The sequence below is a fragment of the Mus pahari genome, chromosome 5, assembly GCF_900095145.1.
Source record: "Mus pahari chromosome 5, PAHARI_EIJ_v1.1, whole genome shotgun sequence".
NCBI classification, from domain to species: Eukaryota; Metazoa; Chordata; class Mammalia; order Rodentia; family Muridae; genus Mus; species Mus pahari.
The window spans coordinates 20,008,353-20,030,634 of record NC_034594.1 but is presented as its reverse complement, the minus strand read 5'-3'; the positions used below and the strand labels follow the sequence as shown (position 1 = coordinate 20,030,634).

General features: G+C 44.8%; 1 protein-coding gene across 4 annotated transcripts in view; it reads left to right on the top strand.

Annotated features, from left to right (window-relative positions):
• Tbc1d8 (TBC1 domain family member 8) overlaps nucleotides 1-22,282 on the top strand; it is a 105,930-nt gene that overhangs the window by 38,193 nt on the left and 45,455 nt on the right. For 2 of the 4 annotated variants that reach the window (XM_021197466.2, XM_029538589.1), the window contains exon 2: nucleotides 12,710-12,820. In XM_021197466.2, coding sequence (XP_021053125.1) covers nucleotides 12,710-12,820 — 111 coding nt within the window. Of the gene's footprint in view, nucleotides 1-12,709; nucleotides 12,866-22,282 lie in introns of all 4 variants that reach the window. The other 2 variants (XM_021197465.2, XM_029538588.1) reach the window with 1 other exon arrangement.

Here is a 22,282-nt window from a genome sequence, read left to right as displayed (position 1 = left end):
TACAGTTCCTCATGCTGTGGTGACCTCCCTCCCCAACCATAGAATTATTTTTGTTGCTACTTTGGTAAAATTGTCACAGTTATGGATTGTAATATAACTCTTTGTGCTTTCTAATGGTCTGAAGTGACCTCTGTGAAAGGGTCATTCAACCCCCAAAGGGGTTGGTACCCACAGGCCCAGAAACAATTTAGAACTTCCTGAATCTTAAAGAATTACCCCCCCCCCAAAATTGGGCAGTTTTAATCTTGGAGGGAACTACTATATAACAAGGTGGTCTGAGAGTATGCTGGGAGCTCACGTGGCAAGCCCTGAGACGTTTACCACTATGGTTCCGAGGCATGCTATGCATGGGCTGTGCCAAGTCTACACCAAACTACTTACTTTTTTCAAGAACAATTGTCATAGTTCACAGTGCGGGTTTTGTTGTTTATGTGGCTTTACTTTATAAACAAAAACTTTTGTAGTGATGCTTGGCTTAAAACCCATTGTTTATCCTTAGTCTATAAGACTTCTATAGCCTAAGTCTTATTATATATACACACACATATATATATATATATATGTTTTATGATATATATATATATGTGTGTGTGTGTGTGTTTTATGATAACATAAAATCATAACATCAAGACCATTAACTTTTATTGACACAGCCTGTTGCTCTGGAAGGACTTCAGGGAAGGACACAGAGAACTGTCACCTCTGAATTACATGTGTGCACTCATGAGAGTGAATGAGTGTGTGTGTGTGTGTGTGTGTGTGTGTGTGTATGTGTGAATATGTGTGTGCTCATGGAGTGAGCTGGCCGGTGGTGGCCAGAGGATGGTGGTGGATCCTCTGGCACTAGAGTTATAGGCTGAGGCCAGCTCTCTGGTGTGGTTGCTAGAACTGAATTCCTCAGGTCCTCTGCAAGAGCAGTGCCTGCTCCCAGCTGCTGAGTTGTCTCTCCAGCTCTCACAGTGGGGCCTTTTCTGGCTCGCTCCTGAGCCAGAGTGTGAGCCTGAGGCTCTCACTACACCAGTGCCTGTCTGTCTTCTGTTCAGAGGTGTGTCCCTGCTGCTGGCTGAGCTTGGTTTTTGTACCATAGACTTGCTTATAAATGGGTAAGTTCTGTGGCTTCAGCTCTGCCTTGATGAAAACCTTTCATTGTTCCCTCACGGAGGGATGGATACAGATGTTTATCGTGGGACGCTTGCGTGCAATAGTGAAGACTGAGAATTCGCAGCACAGGTCAGTCAACTATCGATTGGAAAACTAGAGAAACTGATGATGTAGCTGGGGTCCTGGGGCGAGGTGTGCTGGAGTAAGTCCAGGAGTCTCAAGCAGGAACCTCTCTGCCTCAGAATCCAAGCACAGTAGGAAGAGGCCCCAAGCTGGAGAAAAGGCTGGATTCACTTGTTTTGTTTCTCTGGTTTGTGTGGGCCCTCAGAAGACTGGACAGTGACCTCCTAGGTTGAGGGTAGATCTTCTTTATTCAGTCTATGGATTGACACACCAGTTTCTTCTACAAGTGTCCTTGGAGCTATGTCCAGAGACAGTGCTGTATAGTTAGCTGCATGGGCATTCCTTTGACTGTAACTAGCGTGGTAGCCATCTGTGTCTGTAGTCAGTCAGACAGGATCCAGGCTTGTCGGTCATCTCCTCCCATGTTGACCAGTCTACCTTTTTCTTTCCCTGGAAACTTCTGCTTTGGTGTGGACAAGGGCACTTGTTCTGCTGTTCTTCCTTGTTTCATTTCTAGCAGCTATGTGTAGTAGTACCAGGACTGGTAAGCCATGCCCCATGGAGCACATACATTCATACATACATACATGCACACATAATACCCCATGGAGCATATACATACACATATACCCCATGGAACACATACATACATACACACCCCATGGAACACATACATACACACATACCCCATGGAACACATACATACATGCATACATACATACATACCCCATGGAGCACAGACATACATATATGCATTCATACATACATATATTCATACCCCATGGAGCACATACATACATGCATGCATGTATGCATTCTTTGTGTTTCTTCTCCATTTATTTCCAGTCACACATGAATGCAGTTCTTGCTCACCTCGGTGAGTTGGTTTACAAATCTCTTGTACAGTTAGATTGTAGTTTCTTAAAAACCAGTGAGGATCAGTCACAGTCAGGGCGGTCAACGTGTTCTGTGTTTTCTTCTGGAACCTGTATGCTTTACACTTCATGCTTCAGACCATAAGTAGGCTAATTGAGTTAATTTTTGTGAATGCTGTAAAGGCTGTTGTCTGTGTTAATTCTTTCAGTTAAGTACCAGTTGCTGAAGGCTCTTTTCCCACTAAGTGGCCTTTGCTCCCTGTCGAAGGTCAGATGGATGATTGATGGCATCTGTGGGTCTGTTCTGCATGGATCCTGTTTGACTGACTATAGAATCTGCTATTGGCCTGTGTGACGCTCAATCATCATAGCTCTGCCCTGCCATGTGACTGTGAATCACCTTGAGTCTCTCGTAGACCTTTGCTTTTCCCTTTCAATGTTACAATCAGTTGCTAGTGTTTATAAATAGCATGCTGGGCTTTTTACTGGTGTCGAATTGTATCTACAGATGATATTGGGAGGTACTGCCGCGGTAATAGCACAGAACCTTCCATTTATATGTTTCTGCTCTCCATCTACACTTTGTAGCTCTATGCACACGGACTTGTGCCTAGTAGTCCAGCCTGCACCTGACTCTTACCTTTTACTATCGCCCAGAGCAGCTTTTTTTTGTTTTCGTTTTCCCTCAGAGCCTCAGTATTCATTCCCTGCACACAGCAGGGCAGTTGTTGTCATAGGTGACATGGTGTCTTGCTAGGACTTTGGGTTATTAGTTCCCTAAGATACATTGGGTGTTGTTGAACAAACATGTCATCTGTGAACCAGACTTTATTTTCTCTTCCCTCTGACACATCTTATTTCCTTTTTCATCTTGCTGCGTCGGTCGATTAGGACTTTCGGTATGATGTTAGTGGGCGTGGCGTGGCGTGGCATGGCGTGGTGTAAGAAGCCATCCTTGCCACATTGTTTCAGTTTCTTGCCCCGAGCTTGATGACTGTAGGGGCTCCGTTTGTGTCGAGAGAGATTTCCAAGTTACCGAGATTCCTAAGTCCTAGGTGGTTGGCTTTGTTTCAATCAATCCTGAGTGTTAGTTTTTTTTTTTTTTTTCTACATCCTTTTTCTGTACCAATTGACACAAGACTTTTACCTTGATGATACGTATTTTCTAATATATATTGAGTTGCAGTTGCCCATGGAGTTTAATTCATTTTATATAAGTGTTGGACTTGTTTTCGTGTTTGTTTGTTCGTTTTGTTGAGGAGTTTTTGTATGGGCAATAGGACAGCTTTCTCTTTTTTTTGGTAGTTTTATTGATTTGGTTGTTTCAGGAATGCAGGGTTCACTATCACAGTAGAATGCACTACATAAGTATTTCCTGAAGGAGATCGTAGAGAATGCCATCGTTGCCCCTTAAGGTCGCACAGTATTTATCGTGAGCACATCAGACCATCGATTGGTGATTCTGTTTCTTCACTAGATTGGTTTGTTTAAACGCCGCACCTCTCCTTATGAGTTTCGGTGGTTCATTTCCGTAAAGGATAGTGCCATTTTGTATAAGTTGCTGAATTTGGAGGCATAAGATTATTTACAGTTATCTCTTTATAGTCATTAACTCTAATCCCTTCCTCCCGGGAGGGTCTCAGCATCTTGAACACCACCTTAACCACACATGACCTGGGACTTTGACCTGCCTCTGCCTATGAAGTGCAGGGATTATTTAGGTTTGAAACCTCATACTGGGTTTGTGTCTTGGTGGGGATCAGAACCCAGGCCTTTGTCAGGCTGGCAGACATGGCTATGTCCCTGCTTCCCCTCCCTTTAGAATATTGGTTACTTATCTTTTTCTTTTTTTTCTTCTTCTTCTTCTTTTTTTTTAAATCCTGGATCTAAGTAAGGCTTTAACAATTTTGAGTGATCTTTTACTGTTATTTTCTTCCCTGTCTTTTAGCTTTTATTGATTTTTCTCTCTGATATGTCTTTGCATTAGGATCAGGTTGTTCTTTCATTTTCTAGCTACTGGCTTAAAGTTATCGATTCCAGGTCTTTGTACTGTTCTAACACATGCGCCTGATGTTGTAATTTCCCTCTAAGCAGAAGGAAATTACACTCTGGTCTAATTTGTAAAATTTCACTTACATGTAGTTAGATGTTTTTAAAAATTCTCTTGAGGGTTTTTATTTGACCTGTGTTTTTTTGAAGTTGTTCAATTTCTAAATTTGGGGGAATTTCCCAGCTTGCTCTCTGTTCCTTGGTGTCTGGTTTAACTCTGCTGTTGCACAAGGGTGTGATTTCACGATCTCAATTTCTTTCAGATAGCATTGCTGTTAGGTCCTTGGTACACATCACTGTGAACTTGAGATGCACCGGCTGGTGCTGATGAGGGGTTTGATAAGCAGATTAGATTCGGTTGACTTAATACTGCTTCAGGAAGCTGTGGACTCACTGCTGTGTGCAAGCTTGCTCTGCAAGTTATAAGAAGATGGGCATTGAGGCCTCCAGCAAGGATACAGGTCTCATCTCTTTTCCCCACAATCTACCACTGATGTCCCATCAGGTGTGTTCTCAAGGTCCAGCAGGATACGCCCCGTTAGCATTTCATAATGCCTCTCTTTAACCCTGATAGTGTTTCTGTTATGAAATCTGTTTTGTCTAAAATTTATTTACTCAGTTTACCCCCGGTCCTCTTCCTTCTTATCCTTTTTCTCAAATAGAACCCACACACACAAACATGCTTACACATATGCACTCACATACACACACACACATGTACACACAAAACTTGCACATATGTGTACTTACACTTGCACACACATGCACACATATACACACATATCCATGCACATAGACACACACGCACACACACATACATGCACACACATGTGCATTCACATATACATATACAAACATGTGTGCACACCCATGCACACATACATGCACAGGCATGCATGCACACACATACAGATAAACATGCACACAGGTGCACACACTCCCTCACATACATGCGTGCACACACACACACACACACACACACACATGCACTTGTTTAGATGAGCCTGGCTTACTTTGCTCAATGGTCTCTGGTTCCATCCATTCTGAAAATGGCAAGGTTTTGTTCTTTATGTTTGTTTTGTTTTGTTTTGTTTTGTTTTGTTTCATGACAGGGTCTCTCTGTGTAGCCCTAGCTATCCTGGAACTCACTTTGTAGACCAGGCTGGACTCAAACTCACAGGGATTTTCTGCTGGGATTAAAGGCATGCACCATCACCACTTGGCTCCTTATGGCTTTTGAAATAACTTTTAGTTGGTCTATTTAGACCCAAACTACGTGAAGTCATAAATTGATTTTATGGCTAAATAAGACTTTAATAAAATGTATATGCCACATTTTAAAATGCACTCTCCTGTGGCTGAATGTGTCTTGTCTAGTGTGCATAGTATATTAGTAAACATTAACCTGGATATGGTGGCACGCAGCCCATATCCTCAACACCTGGGAAGTGGAAGGAAGAGAATTGTGGGCTTAAGGTCATTCTGGGCAAATACAGTGAGTTTGAGATGAGCCTGGGCCACATGAGACCCTATCTTAAAATAAAAATAAAAAATAAAATAAAATTGGTGTTCAGGTACTATTTTCTTACTTTTAACCTTATTCGGTATGAGTCTTAGTGTTAGTTGCTTACAACACAGGATCTGACATTTAAAAAATACACACTGGAAAAAAAGAAAAGTCACTTTTAGTTGTTGTATTTCTATAAAAACCAAGTAAAGTCATAAGGTGATGTAGTAGAGATGATTTCTAACATTTTTTAAAATGCCCACTATTTATTATCTATGAGCCCATTTGTTTGCTTTTCTCACTAGCTTCTTTTCTTGGGCAAAATCTAGTCTTCAATCCACAGGAGTCTCTTTCCCTGAAGAAATCTTGTGGGTTGGTTAGCTAGGAATCAGTTTCCTTTTTCTTTTAGAATATATATGTGTGTGTGTGTGTGTGTATATATATATATACACATATACATATATACACACACACATATATATATATCATATATGATACACATATATGTACACATATATATAATATGTATGTATGCGTTATTTTATGTGTGTGAGAGTGTTTTGCCTGAATGCATGTCAGTACACTTCATGTGTGCAGTGCTCCCAGAGGCCTGAAGAGGGCATCAGATGCCCTGGGGCTGGAGTTACAGATGGTTGTGAGCCTCCAAGTGGGTGCTGGGATCTGAACTTGGGTCCTCTGGAAGAGCAGCAATCTTTACTGCTGCTCCATCTCTTCAGCTCCCTCCAGGATTCAAAGAATATTTTTTTCAGACCAACTTCCAGGCTGGCCTTCAGTTTGTGCTCAAGTGCTGGCTTACTGCCATGCACGGCTGTGCCGAGCACTCTCAGTTTTAAGAACGGTTTCATTGGCTGCAGGTTTGAGGACTGGACTGGTGGTGGTTTCTTTCTCCTGAGATGGTGTCCCTACCAGAGCGGATTATAGGCTCACGCTGCCCTTTTCAGTTTTGAAGGATAATCTGTCTGGGTGTGGATTTGCAGGTTGGCTTTTAAATCCTTTCTTCTTGTTTTCCTCTCTCTATTTAAATGTACTGTGCGCTTGCCTTCCCGTGAGAAGGGTTAACCTGTTAAATACAATTATTACAAACTCCCTGACTATAACAGCATATTCTGTATCAGTCACTTCTCGATCTCATTGGCTGTGATTCACCTCCGAGAAGGTTTGACTCTTTCCCTACCAACAGACATTGTTATGTGAACCAACTGTACTGTACTGGGTACTAGGAACCAAGGGAATGGTCATCTAGCTGCATGTGGGACCGTGTTTCAAGGTTGGCTATAGCTATGTCTACCATAGACACAGACTATATACCACGCCACCACAGAAACGCGATACCAGGGCTTCCAGATCTCTCAGACGCACTTTGCCTTTGAGCTCCTTTAAGGGGTTTTCAGATGGTCGGAGTCAGCGTTCTTCCCTCTTACCCACCATCACTGAACTAGGAACTTTGGAGAGTTGGTCGGTAACCAGGAAGGCGAGGGTTATGTGATCATGCCAGTAAACTGCAGACATGATGGGACTGTGACCTTCAAATATGTTCCTTGGTCGGGTCATTCTCTCTCTGCCTTTGGGGACAGGAAAGCCAGGAAATGTCAGTCTTAGACAGTGTTCTTCTCTAGCTTGGATAAGGCACTGGCCACTCAGCCATGGAACTCTGGGGGATGGTTGATGGAGAATTCCCAGAAGCCATTGTAAATCCTTACTCTTCACCTTCCCGGCCTGGCGGGTGCCTGGCGTTAAAGGCCATGCAGGTTATGGGGTTCCCGTAAGACTGTAGTCTTGGGATTTTTCTTTCCTGCACTCAACCACACTCAACGGTTACCAGCATCACTGTTCAGTTGTCCTGGAGTTAATGGCGTCAGACCGGGGAAATCCACTGCCTTTGTGACTGGATTCTCCTGGTGTCTCTTGATTTCAGGGTTGTGGTCTGACCTATGACTTCCCTCAGTTCTTTGGTGAGTTGAGGAAAAGTCCCCACTCTCAGGCTGCTCAGTGTTGTCCTGTGTGAATGAGATAACTTCCAGGCTCCGTGAGGAGAGTGGAAGTCCCCCCCCCCCCCGTGGCTTTCTGCACACAGCTTTCCCCGCTAGCTGAAGGGGCTGGGTGGATGTAAGACATCCTGACCTTTCAAAAGCACCTGAGTCTTACAGAGGGAAAGAACCGCTCTTTCCAGCCAAAAGGATCCCCGCTTCTCTGTGGCTGCTCTGAGTTGCTTCGCATCTCTCCTCCAGCCTTATTTCCATGGTTCCTTGAGTCCCTCAGGAGGCTGGGGTGGTAGCTTGGTGGTCAGTGCTTGCCTAACGTGTACACAGTATTGGATTTAGTCTCCAGCACTGCCAAGCAAACCAAATGATCCTTCCCGTGTGTTCTAGATCAGTCTTGGAAATGCCAAGGGTGTGGGTGGGGTGGGTGGGTGGGGCATCTAGACCCTTTCTAATTCTCCTCTGCCTCTCTGTCCCACCCCATCCCACCTTTGCTAGGCCAATGTGTTCTCTCAGTAGTCTTTTGCAAACACACCTTTAGCCCTCCCGCTCAGCAGCTGCTGATTAAATCTCCTGTCAGGCGAGGCCCTGTTCCAGAGGACAGCTGCTCTCAGTCACCTGGCCTATGGGAGCACCCCGGAGGGAGGCGTGGTTTCTAAGTAGCCTGAATAGTACTGGGTATAAGTGCCCGTGCCCTTTCCCCTTCTCCTGAGGAGCTCACTGGGCTGTGCAGAACGAGGAGCTTGTGGGACAGATGGAGGCTAGATAGGGGAGAGGGCACATGCCAGGAAGGTTTGCAACAGGATTGACTGATAAGCAAGCATGCTAAGAGTCATGAAAGCCAGGCTTGGAGAGGCATGTCTGGAATCCTTACTCAGAAGGCCGAGGCAGGGAAATGGTTACTTAGGGGTTACACTGAGCTTGCTCAAAAGGATTTTCTCAGTGTTGTGTTTGATGTAGTTGCAAGTTGCAAAGAATACTGATGTAGTAAATTGTAATTGGAAGTACTGGTATAAAACTCATCAAATACGTACATAAACACACGTGTGCGTGCACACACACACACACACACACACACACATATATATGAATACAAATGGAAATGTTAAATATATATGTACATAAATATATTTGTACACATTATGTAAATATATGTATACCTGTGCATACATCTTTGTGTATACATAGTCATATATAACATATATATATATGTACACATATATAAATGTGTATATATATATGTGTGTGTTTTCTTTTTTTTTTTTTTAAAGATTTATTTTATTTATATGAGAACTTGGTAGCTGTCTTCAGACACACCAGAAGAGGGCATCAGATCCCATTACAGATGGTTTTGAGCCACCATGTGGTTGCTGGGAATTGAACTCAGAACCTCTGGAAGAGTAGCCAATGCTCTTAACTGCTGAGCCATCTCACCAGCCCATGTGTGTGTGTTTTCAAGACAAGGTCTATGTAGTTCTGCCTATCCTGAAACTCACTATGTAGACCAACCAGGCTGGCTTTGAACTCACAGAGATCTGGATGCTTCTATTTCCCAAGTGCTAGAATTAAAAAAAATGTGCCACTATGCCTGTAATATATATATATATATATATATATATATATATATATATATATATATTAATTTTAAAAGAAAATATTTTAATGTGCATGGTTGTTTTTGCTTGCATTTATGTGCACCACCTTGCAGTACATATGGGGGCCAGAAGAGGGCGCTGGATATCACAGACTTGGAGTTAGGGACTGTTAGAAGCTGCTGTGGCAACTGAACCCTGGTCTCTTTTGCAAGAGCAGCCAGAGCTTCTAACCAGCTCTCCAGCCCTCATAGACATAGTTTTTAGCTTTCCTTACTGAGATGCTGGTGTGAGCACATCTGACTGGTTTTTAAATGCAGTGCCTCACTAAAGAAAAAAGAATTACTTGGAAAAATGGCTAGTGCCAGGTTGGGAGCAGAGATGGTACATTTATGGGGCAACAGAATAAAAAGAGCAATGAAGCCATTTTCGAAGAACACAGACATTTGCTAGAAGGGGCACACTGGTAGACAGAGTGTCCAGGTAAAGTCTGAGCAGTGGCAGATTACAACCCAGGTTTGAAAGCAGGATGCACGATGAAGCACGCTGATGTAAATAAGCCGAGAAGCTGAGGAATTCAGGATTTATAGTTTGTCCATGGGAGGCTTGTTCATTGCAGAATACCGAATACCATTAGAGTGCAGAGGCTGACACCTTTAAGCAGCCTGCTTTAGCCAGCTTTTATTTTTGTGTGTATGTGCACACATGCACACCTGTGAACGAAGATGCCAGCAGCGGCCAGGTGAGGGCTTCAGAGCCCCTGGAGATGGAGTTTCCAGCATCTGTGGTCACCCAGTGTTCAGACCGCATCCCTCAGGACAGAGCAGCAGGTGCTCTTAACCAGCAAGCCATTCTCTAGTCCCAAGCAGTCCGACCTTTCACCTGTGCCTAAGCAAGTGAGGAAGGAAATGTTACAGGAAGGAGCTGAAATCCTCCGTCGGATAGCATGTGGTGGAATGGGCATTTGTAACCATCACGATCATCATCAGAGACTGATAGCCACATCAGGGAGACCAGAACTGTGGGGCGTGCTACTGAGAATGAGCCAGTGATCTTTAAAACTGTCAAGGGCATGAAGGTCAGAGTTCCCAGATGCCACAGAAAACAGCTAAATCCGTCACGGGACTCTGAACTGAACCCACTACAGAGGAGAGTGCAGATAGGCCCCTGCATCTGAGAGGTGGACTTGAGGCTTTTTATTTTTTCTCTGTTGTGGTGTGGTTGACCGAGGAGTTTACTTGGAGCTTGAATTTGAATCTTCCGCTGGGTATGTGGTACAATCCTCATGGGATACTAGGCAGTGGCAGGCAGCTACAGCATCCAGTCAGCCACAAGGTCATGAGTGGTGCTGTCCTGTGGGTTGTGCTGCTAAGCCAGATGTGCAGTGGGTTTTGTAGTCAGCAAGAGTCCCCCAGGCTGGTTCCTGTGTGGGGATGGACGATTAGGTGGGAGTAGATGCAATTGTTTGCCTTCAGCACAGGGCTCATCCATTACAGCAGAAAAACAATCACTCCTTTGCACTGTGTGTGTGTGTGTGTATGTATATATCATATGTGTGTGTTTATATGTATATACCATGTATCTATGTATATATGTATATATCACATATGTGTATACATATGTATGTATCATGTATCTGTGTATATATGTATATATCATGTATGTGTGTATATATGTATATTTCATGTATGTGTTTGTATAGGTATATATCACATACAAATCTAAATATGTATGTATATATACATATATGTGTGTAGCTACACATATACCCATATATACACACACATAGGCACATATATACATAAACACATAGACACACAGACACACACACATGTGTGCACGTGTGTCTCACATTCTCTCAGCATATTTCTGGAGCAGGTAGAAGTATCACTCAGTATTTGGGATGAGGCTCATGATAAATTACATATACAGTGCCAGGCAGCACTTGAAGTAACAGACATGTTATGTACTTCTCTCAATTATTTTTACAAGGTAGTTATTCCATTTCAAATCAGGAGAACAAGCTACATGCAAGTTCAGGCAACTTTAAGTACATAGCTTGAAATGGTATTGCCAGGTTTAAATGAAGATCTGATTTAAGGGACACTCCTCTTGTTTCCCGGGTTTCGCTGGCACAGCTGATGCCTATAGCCTGTTGGGGAAATGGGTGGGGCCGTCTCTCATGAAAATCAGAGTTGCTGTGGTAAGACGCCATGACCAAGGCAACTTATAGAAGTGTTTATTAGGGGCTTACAATTCTAGGGCTTAGAGCCCATGGCCATGAGATCTGGGAACAGGGCAGCAGGCAGTCAGGCATGGTGCTGGAGTGGTAGCTGAGGGCTTACATCCTTATCTACCAGTGGGAGGCAAAGAGAGTTAACAGAATGAGGTAAGCTTATGAAACTTCAAAGCCCATCCCTAGTCAAAGCCACACCTTCTGATCCTTCCCAAACAGTTCTGCCAGCATGACCAAGCATTCAAACCTATGGGGGCTGCGGAAGGACTTTGGAACTTTGGACGAGAAGACCCATTGTTCAAAGCATAGTGAGCTGTTCTGTGGGAGGTAGGAAGATAAAGAATGTTGAGAGACATGCAGAGGTTGGAGGCCTGGCTCAGGAAGCTTCAGAGGGAAGCAAAGACTCTATCAGGCCTTTTTTTTTTTTTTTTTTTAAAGATTTATTTATTATATGTAAGTACACTGTAGCTGCCTTCAGACACTCCAGAGGAGGGAGTCAGATCTCGTTACGGATGGTTGTGAGCCACCATGTGGTTGCTGGGATTTGAACTCAGGAACTTTGGAAGAGCAATCGGGTGCTCTTACCCACTGAGCCATCTCACCAGCCCTCTATCAGGCCTTTTGTGTGGAGAGTCTGTGGTGTCAGGTCAGCTGGAGCCGGAGCATTGGTTGTGTGTGATTAACAAGAGACCAGAGCCACTAAAGTGAAACCTTTGCTCTGCTGGGACACTGGATGCTGGTCAGCTGGGGCTGAGATATTAGCAGCAATTAAGAAGAGGCCAGGATTAAGGTGAAATCTTCTGGAAAGTGTTTCCTGAGCGTTTCACACGGGCTCCGTGTTCTAGATGTGAGTGTACGCAGTGAAGTGGGCCATGGAGAGCAGCTGAGGCTTGGCATAGTGGAGGCCGCCCAGGACAGGATAATAGTGAAAGAGCCAGCCAGTAGGCAACAGGCTTCCATGGCCTCTGCAGCCGCTCCTGCTTCCAGGTCCCTGCCCTGACTTCCCTCAGTGATGGACTGTGATGTGAACTGCAAACCGGATTAACCCTTTCCTCCCCAAGGTGTTTTTGATCATGGTGTTTCATCACAGCAATAGAAACCACGCTAAGAAAGGGACCATTCTCATTCAAACCACGACAGCTCCAAGCATGGAGTAGGTGGATGTGTGCTGGCTGCCTGGCCTGGTCTACCCTCTCACAAGTGTCCTTTCTTCTGTCTCCCTTAAGGTCGCCTTGTGGGTGCTCTGGACGCGGTGCTGGATTCCAGCGCACGGGTTGCTCCATTTCGGATTCTGCTTCAAGTTCCCGGGTCGCAGGTGTATTCTCCCATAGCATGTGGTGAGTTACTGAATGGATCAGACATTTACTGGGCCATAGCCACTGGTGAGTTCTGTTACAGTTGGAATGTTCCAGACCTTACGGTCGAAGCATGCCGAGTGTCTGCATGTCCGTGGTGTTTGAAAGGTAATGCCTCTGGAGCTATGTAGCAGTTCTTGCTTCTGCTCACATCAACCTCTCTTATCCTCCTCTTCTTCTTCATCTGCACCTACTTCTCTACCTACTCTCCACCTCCTCCTGTTTTCTGTTTGTTTTCCTCATCCTTCACGTCTCTGTTTCACTTCTAACCATCAAAAGTACATGAAAGCTGAGCGTTTGGCCATGCCAGGTTTTGAGTAGTCTCTCAAAGCGCTGGTATTGCGCCATATGAATTGAGCTATGTTCTGTGTGATCTCGCCTCTGACGTAAGTGTGTGCCCGGATCTGTACACACACTGTGGTGACCTGAGGGCACAGTCTGAGAGCTATAGTTATTTGTTTGAACAAGGAGTAAATGCACAAAATATGCAAAAAAAAAATGCATGTTGCTCTCACAGGTGCTGGGGAATTTAGACCTCACCCCAGATCTCCATCCAAGGTCCTGTTCTTCCTGCATTGAGCCCCCACGGTCCTTCAGGAAGGAAGTGTCACATTCAAAGATACACTTTATCAACGAAGCCTAGTGTCTGCTCTATTCTATACCAGCAACATGCTCTTATTTACAAGATAAGGAAATATCACTGGAGACTCTGTTTGAACACTGGGTTCCATGTTTCTCTCTGTCTCCATGTGTGCACATGGCTGTCGTATTTTTAGCTCTGCACTGGGAACAGGAAACTTTGATCATTGTCTCCTGTTCGCCAGCCTTGGAAAAGGCAGAAATTTGACAAAGCTTCTCTTTCCCACCCACCACCCAATCTAACCGCTGTTAACATCTGGGCACGCTCTTGTCTGCTGTTTTCTTTTCTAACTAAGGCAGGTGGCGCCAATTAAAAAAGGCTTTATAAAGAAATCACCTTTCAACTACAGAAAGAAGATAACTGTTGCCTCTAGCCACTCTAAGTACCTTCTGGTGACACAAGGTGAACTTCTTTCTGAACAGCTTTCTAGTGGGTCAGAGAAGGGTAGCTACAAAGGTGGAAACATGTAATTCTGTAAAACTGGAGTTACCTGACATGGCTGTTTTATAACGAAAGTGTTACATTTAGTTAGTTTCCATGGAAACAAAGAAACTAAAGAGGAACAAAATTTGCTAGACTTCAAATGTTTAACACTAGAGATTATTTTTTTTTTCTTAAAGGTTCCTGTAAGGTTGAGGCCAGGGACTCTCTTTATCAGTATGAAGTTAGAGTTGTAGTTCGTGAAAAACACAGTTTCAGTTCTAACAGTGAACTTATGGGACAAGTGTGCCAGCATATTTTCTCTTCTGCTTCCCTAATTCTCATTAAAAAGAACTATTGATATTATATCACTATCCCATTCAGACCTGATACTTTCCATAACAGGATGGTTCTCATAATAATTTCTGATGTGCGTATGTTGATATGGGTGTGGTTCTTTTATGGTACGTACGGAGGCTAGAGGCTCACACCAGATGCCTCCCCTACCCTTTGAAGCTTGGTCTCTCACTGAATCCAAACTCTCTGACTAGATTAGACTGGCCAGCAAGCCTGAGATATTTGCCCATCTCTGCCTGCTGGATCCCAGCCCTGAGGGTGCAGGCTCTGTTGTACTCAGCCTTTACGTGGATGCTGGTTGCATGGATGCTGGTTGGGGTTGTGTTGCTCAGCCAGGACTTTACCACCCACTGAGCCATCCCCCTCTGTGCAGCTCCTGTGGTTTCTGTTGTTGTCTGTCACAGTTCCTTATGTAGATTTAATACTTACAGTCAGCTATGACTTTTCCCATCCTGGAACCATTTTTTTGGTTCATTTCTTTCTTTTTTTTTCTTTTTCTTTTTCTTTTTCTTTTTCTTTTTCTTTTTCTTTTTCTTTTTCTTTTTCTTTCTTTTTACTAAGGAGTCCTGCTGGCCTGGAACTCTCTGTGTAGATCAGACTGATCTTGAACTCACAGAGGTCAGCTTGCAGACTTTCACACTTGCAGACTTCTGCCTTTGGCTTTTGGATTTGAGGTACCAAGTCCAGATGTAGTTGGAGGCCACTCTGTACTTGGTGGCTGTTGTCTTCATGATCCCCTAGTGTTTTAGGTGACAACACGGATTTCTGACTGTCTCATTGCCCACTCCCCACTGTGGACTATGTGCTTTTATTTTATCTTTATTTACACTGGGCTAGAATAATTCGACTAGAATCTGATGCTCCTCTGAGCTCAGTGGGTTAGCCGTTTTTACACACTCTGTGCTCTTGCAATCAGCACAGTGATTTTTTAAAAATCATTGCAGGGCACTTTTGCTATAATCCCATGCATGCATTTTGTTTTAAAATTTGTTTCCCCTGGTGTTTATTGCATATTGGGTGGCTAATGATGTTTCATTTCTATTTGTTTCTCTTTGTCTTGTTAGGTCTGTTCTCTCCATTTAGTTCATAATTCTTTCTTGAGTTAATTCAGTTTTTGGAAATATATTCTGTACCTTGCTTTTAATTTTGGTCAGATTTTGATCAGTAGTTCAAGGTCTCCAATCTCCTCTTTCATGTCTCCTGCTTCATCTCCTCTGAGACTTCTCGTGTTCTCGCTTTGTTCTTGGGAGCGTGAAGTGTTTGGGAAGAAGTAACTCCTTTTTATCCTGGGGTGATCTCTTTTTTTCTAGGGCAGTCTCCGTGTCTGGAACCATTTGCTTTCCTCTGGCCATGTTCCTTGATGTCCATTACGGTACTGGTCCCATCTCACTCATGCTCAGGGACCTATCACCTCGGATGCTCGGTTGGCATCAGCCTGCTGTGGCTTTACACTTGGGTTTATGAGAACAGAACTAAGATGACTGTCCTTCTGCTAGACAGGCCTGGGGATGAGCAGTAGTAGCTTCATCTTTCCTCATGGTTATCCTGCACTCTGCCTCAAGCAAAAGAGTTGGTCGCCCTCTGAATTTGAAGCCTGGGGCATGAACCTTTGTCCCTTTGTCCCCTTGCTGCATTTGCTTCAGAGCACTTTCAGAAGCTAGGTAGGACTCTGCCCATACCTTTGCTGGGTTTGTGGGTCTGTGCCCTTTCAAGATGCAGGCTGCGCAATACATTTCTTAGTGTCTACAGGGCATTGATCAGCCCCACAGCCATAGCTCAGTTTCTTCATCTAACCCTTCAGGAGACGTTAATTGGGTTTGGTTTTTGACTACTTTCTAAGCCATTTTGTTTTTCACTTAACATTTTCAGAACATTCTCCTCATCTCCCAGATTCTATTCATTTGAACTGTCTGGTTCCTGCTACATACCATGGAAAGGGGACACAGTCTGCCCTGTAAGGGAAGGGGACACTGTCTGCCCTGAAAGGCTGTATGAGTTCACTTGGCCCTGGGCATTAGAGCCTAGGCCAAGGGTTTTTCATCTGTACAGTGGTGGAGAAGCACAGCACTGATGTTTACTCTACCTAAGGTTTTTGCAGAACTTTGTGAATTTGTCCAGTGCTCACAGGCTGCCGGAAGTGTGCTGAGCACCCTGAAGCAGGCCAACAGCAGCGGGTCAGTGGGTTGAGTGCATTTCTGACTCACAAAGGTTTCAACTTAGGAGCTGATCAGGCTGCAGCTCTACTGTAAGTTCAGGAGTCGCAGTCATTTCAAGTAAGTCTTCTTGTTAGTAGCTTGGCTACCCCACCTAAGCTCCGGGGAAAGCGGCCTTGACCACCTGCTTGTAGGAATGGCATGTGTGGCCACTCTATTCAAGATCTCACACAGCTGGTCACCTTTTATCCCTCAGAAGCATTATAAACTCTGTGTTTCCTCTCCTTCCATCTGTCTGCTTGCCTCCAGGGACCCGGAAGTCCCACCTATTCACTCTGCCCAGCAGCAATTGGCCCATAGCTTCTTTACTGACAGATCAAGAACCAACTGGGAACAGGACCTCGGCTTCAGAACCACCCCTACAAAATCTTCTTGGTCCCTTTCTGATAAGCCAGGCGTGCTGCCTAGTTCTGTGTCAGCAGGACACAGCAAGAGTTGTCAGAGAGGAGGCAGGCTCCATTTGAGAAAAAGCCCCCATAAGATTGAGCTATTGGCAAGCATTAAGGCATATTCTTAATTAGGGATTGATGAGGGAGGGTCCTGCCCATTGTGGGAGGTGTCATCCCTGGGCTAGTGGTCCTGGGTTCTATAAGAAAGCAGGTTGAGAAGGCTGTGGGAAGCAAGCCAGTAAGCAGCACCCTCCATGGCCTCTGCATCAGCTCCTGCCTCCAGGTTCCTGCCCTGTGTGAGTTCCCATCCTGACTTCCCTCAGTGATGAATCTATCAAGCCAAATTAATCCCTTTCTTCTCCTACTTGGTTTTGGTCATGGCATTTACCACAGTGATAGGAACTCTTAACTAAGACACTAGGACCCCGGTCATCTGGGGCAGGCTATGGGTCCCCTCATTAAACAGGTAGAGCTCAGAAGGCAGGCGTTATGATCCTTTAGAAAATGTTTTACTGGGCCTGGTGACACAGGTTTGTAATCTCAGCTGTTCGGGAGTTGAAGCAGGAGGATTACAAGTTCAAGACCTGCCTGGGCAAGTAGGTAGACCCTACCTCAAAATACAAAGTCAACCTCTCTCACTCGACTATATATACCTTCCAAAAGATAGGGGAGTACAAAGAGGGTTAGTTGGGAACAGGAAAGGGGTCAGTAATTGTGGGGAATTGTGGGACATTTTTAAAATATATTATGCACATCTATGAGGATATAAGGGGGAAAAACCAAACTAAAAAGGGGCTGGGCGCATAACTTGGTATGTAACTTTATACTTGCCTAGCACGCATGAAGCTGTAGGTGCACTGAGATAGAAAACAATGGCTAGAAAATAACTGGTAACAGTCTGTTACCATAACCTTTTCTTTTGGTGGGAAGGAAGCTAATCTGGGTCCTCAGACATGTGAAGACAGCATCACACTGAACTGCATTCCCACCTGGGCTCTGCCTATACCAGTATGCTTCAGCTGTAATCCCACCTGGGCTCTGCTTATACAGGTGTGCTTCAGCTGTAATCCCACCTGGGCTCTGCTTATACAGGTGTGCTTCAGCTGCATTCCTACCTGGGCTCTGCCTATAAGGTGTGCTTCAGCTGTAATCCCACTTGGACTCTGTTTATACAGGTGTGCTTCAGCTGTATTCCCACCTGGGCTCTGCTTATACCAGTGTGCTCCAGTTGCACCGTTTCCAGTCACCAGCACTTATCTTCAAAGCTGTCATTGTTCCAAGCCAAAACACTGTACTTATAATACAGTCACTTTGTACCCTCTCTCCACCTGTCTCTGGCCACAATCATTCTATTTTCTGTCTGAGTTTGACTTGCATCTCATTGGTGGAGTCATGCACACTCCGCCCTTTAGTGACTAGGTTCTTGAATCTCATTGGTGGAGTCATGCACACTCCGCCCTTTAGTGACTGGCTTCTTGAATCTCATTGGTGGAATCATCCACACTCTGCCCTTTGATGAATGGCTTCTCACATTTCATTGGAGTCATGCATGCTCTGCCCTTTGGGGACTGGCTTCTTGCATCTCATTGGTGAAATCCTGAATGCCCCACCCTTTGGGGACTGTCTTGTAACGTCTTCTTGGTTCATTCCTGATGACACACGTGTCAGAATTTCCTTTTTTCCGGGCTGGGTGGTAATACAGTTTCTGGCGGCTTTCTTTGTGGAGTTAGACATCTAACCATTGCACTGCGTAGATGAGGACAATTATGAGGAAGGTAGAATCCCAGGAGCTAATCCCTAGTCAGGTAGAGACCAGGTTAGACCAGTGGTTCTCAACCTTCCTAATGCTGTGACCCTTGAATACAGCTCCTCGTGTTGAGACTTCCAGCCATAAAATTTCATCGATAGTTCATAACTAATTCTGCTACCATTGTGAATCACAATGCAAGTACCTGACGTCCAGGGAATCTGATATGTGACTTCCAAAGGGGTCACAAGCCACAGGTTGAGAACCTCTGGGTTAGACTGTCTGGACCCTGCTGAATGGATTCCTATGCTGTGGTGAGTTATTGGGCCCTATGAGGATGAGGCTTCCTTGTCATTGCAATGCCCGGTGCCCTCAGTCTTGTCCTGCACCCGAGACGGGCAGGCCCTCCAGACCCTGGTGCCCTCTGCACTGCCTCTTCCTATTCCCTCATGACATGTGGTCCTATCAGTGCTATCTCAGAATTGCTGCTGTGCACCTCTTAGTCATCAGCATGGCCTGGAACACTGGCCGGATTGTTTGTTGTCCACATTTGATCTCAGGAAGCACAGACAAGAATAGGAAGGAGCTGACGGGCTCTGAGTTATCTGCTTAGGATCATTCCAAGAATCAGATGGCTTATGCAATAAGTTGACGCCTTCCATTATTGTCAGCTGAGGCCTGGGGGTGTCTTACCCAGTTCCTGGAAGAAGACATCCTTGGGTTGTAGTGAGAGGTGGCAGAGCACCCCTCTCAGGCATCAGAGCCTTGCACAGAAGAACGTTCAACAAGGCTCATGTCTTCCCAGGCATTCGTTTGCACTTGCACTGGCCTGAGGAGTTCATAGCTGCGTAAGTTCAGAGTCTCCCTCCTTCCTTTCGAGGACTGTCCCCATGGGGTTGAACTGAATGAAGGAGGAGCAGGGAGAGCCAGGAGCAAGCTTTCCATGGACCTGGTGGGAGAGGGTGTGTGTGCTGAGCCTGGTGCTTGCAGATTCCACCAAAATGGATAATATGTGTAAATGTAACATGTATGCAATTATCTCTCCCTTGCATCTGCACTGGCCACGTACAGTCTTCTTGGTATTCCATGAAGAATATGCTATGGGAATTCTGTATCATTAACTTTGTAGCAGACACAGTAAGGAATCTGGCGATGACTTCAGGGACTCAGGAGGAGTAAGTTACCTGCAAAGGCTGTGCCACCTTAAATAAGAACCTGAGCTGTCTCAGACGCTGGTGTCTTTCCTGGATCCAGCAGCTGTACAGGCCCAATCCCCTGGTGGACACAGAGGGACTATTGAAGTTTGAAGAACTCTTAGTTAAAGGTTTAGATTTGGAAAATGAAAACAGACATGCCCTCATGACAGGAAAGGGGAACCATTTGCTAATCAAAACGTTGCCTGTTTTTAAAAGCGAGCCCCCCCCCCCCGGGAGCTAATTCTCTCCACTGAGCCCCTTTACTCTCCCCCTTGCGAATCTCTCAGCAGCACATAGGGGCAGCACACCCTACCCTGGAGGGGGAAAGATGCAGAGCACCAGAAGCTGGCCACTTGCCAGGGTCTCACCAGGCGCTGGGGTGCTCGAGGGCAGCTTAGCTGCAGGCTCTGACAGAATGTCCTCTCAGAGTGTTCCTTCTGACGCACGCATGGTCTCTTACCCGTGCCCTTGACTGCTGCTGGTGTTTTGTTCCCTTGTGTTCTGCCTCACTGTTTGCTTTGTCTTTGTGGAGTGGATTTTATTAAGGGAGGAAATGTTCCCGGGTGGACCAGATTAGTGTCTTCCTGAACTTCATACCAAGGTGGCAGAAGACGTGCCAGCTTGTTTTCTCTGAGCAGAGGACTACCAGGGTGCTTCAAGGAACATCTGGGAGGTGGCCCAGCAGCAGGGAAAGTATGAGCTTTCTGGGTCAGGATTGTTACACTTGTTTTCAGTAGCTTCGGCATTTCCTTGGAACAACACTAGCTGGAATTTTCCACGTGGGCTTCACCTTTAGAAGTGGGGAGAGGGTTGCCAACTAATGTTTCTTTCCTGTCTGGGAGATACTGGCAATCAGGTTATTAATGTGTGTTTTTTTAGTAATTTGTCTTATGCATAAATAACTTTCATCAAAGAACATGTTCTTCCTTCTGTGATGTACATTGCTGAAAGGGGTTAAGATTAAAAATCTCTTTAGAGCTGAGTGAGTTGGTACATGCCTGTAGTCCTAGCTACTCAAGAAACTGAGGCAGGAGGATCATTTAATCCCATAAATCTGAGACCGGCCTGGACTATATAAGGAGAACAAACTGAAGCAAATTAAAATTTGATTCTTAAAATCAAAGGTTGCCTGACTTGCAGTATAGGCCATGACGTCAACAGAGACCACCTGGAGGGGGTACTTTAAAAATGCCCGAGTTAATTCTCTTTTTTAATAGAAGAGGAGGCTGGCTGGTACAGTGGTTAAGAGCACTGACTGCTCTACTAGGGGTCCTGAGTTCAATTCCTAGCAACAACATGGTGGCTCACAACCATCTGTAATGGGATCCGATGCCCTCTTCTGGTGTGTCTGAAGACAGTGACAGTGTACTCGCACACATACAATAAATAACTCTTTAAAAGAAAATAGAAGAGGAGGCTCTGAGACACAGGCTCACAGAAGGATAATCCTCCTAACTATTAGGTAACCCCTTAGTGATATGGAAGGGATGTCATGGGAGCCCCTGTGGCCCCGTGCTGTGTGCTGCCCGGCAGGGGCTCTTTCTCTGTTTTACTGGAGTCACAGTGGTGGGGGAGGTCTAGGGTCAGTGATGCTGTCCCAAACAACTTGGCTAAGTGGCAGTCTCCATGGCTTTTTGGCCATAAGGGAAGCAGCTAATACAGTGGTTCTTCACCTGTGGGTCGGGACCCACTTGGGAGTCCCAAATTATGTGTTTCTATTACGATGCATAACAGTAGCAAGATTGGGATGCAGTGATGGTTCAGCAGTTAAGAGCACTGACTGCTCTTCCAGAGGTCCTGAGTTCAATTCCCAGCAACCACATGGTGGCTCATGCCCATCTGTAATGGGATCTGAATCCCTCTCGTGGTGTGTTTGAAGTCAGCTACAGTGTATTCACATTTATTAAAATAAATAAATTTTTAAAAAGTAGCAAGAGTGCAGTTATGAAGTATTAATAAAGTAATTTTAAGGTTTGGAGTCACCACAGCATGATGAGCTGTGTTAAAGGTTCCAGCATGAAGAAAGCTGAGGATCAAATACCTGGACTTTTTTTGTTTATTTTGGAATATTTGCACATACATTATGAAATACTACAGGGATGGAACCCGTATCAGAACACAGAATTTGTCTCATATATACCATGCAGACGTAACTCAAAGGTAATTGTGTGCAATCTTTTAAAAATAATTTTGTCTGTGAAATAAGTTTCAAGGTATAGAACTTCTTACTTGTGGTATGGTGTGTGTCCCCCCAACCCCCAAAGCTTCAGATTTAGGATTTTTGAATTGGTGATGCTTGGCCTGTAATATAGTTAGGGAACTTAGACAACTCTGCGCCCTGTTTTCTGGACCTGATTTTACTTCTGAGTCTAGACACCTCATGGGTGTGTGTGGGTCACTTTGCCTGTTTTTGACTCTTCACGAGGAATAGGTTTGCATTTTTTTAAAGATTTGTTTTATTTATGTGAGTACACTGTCACTG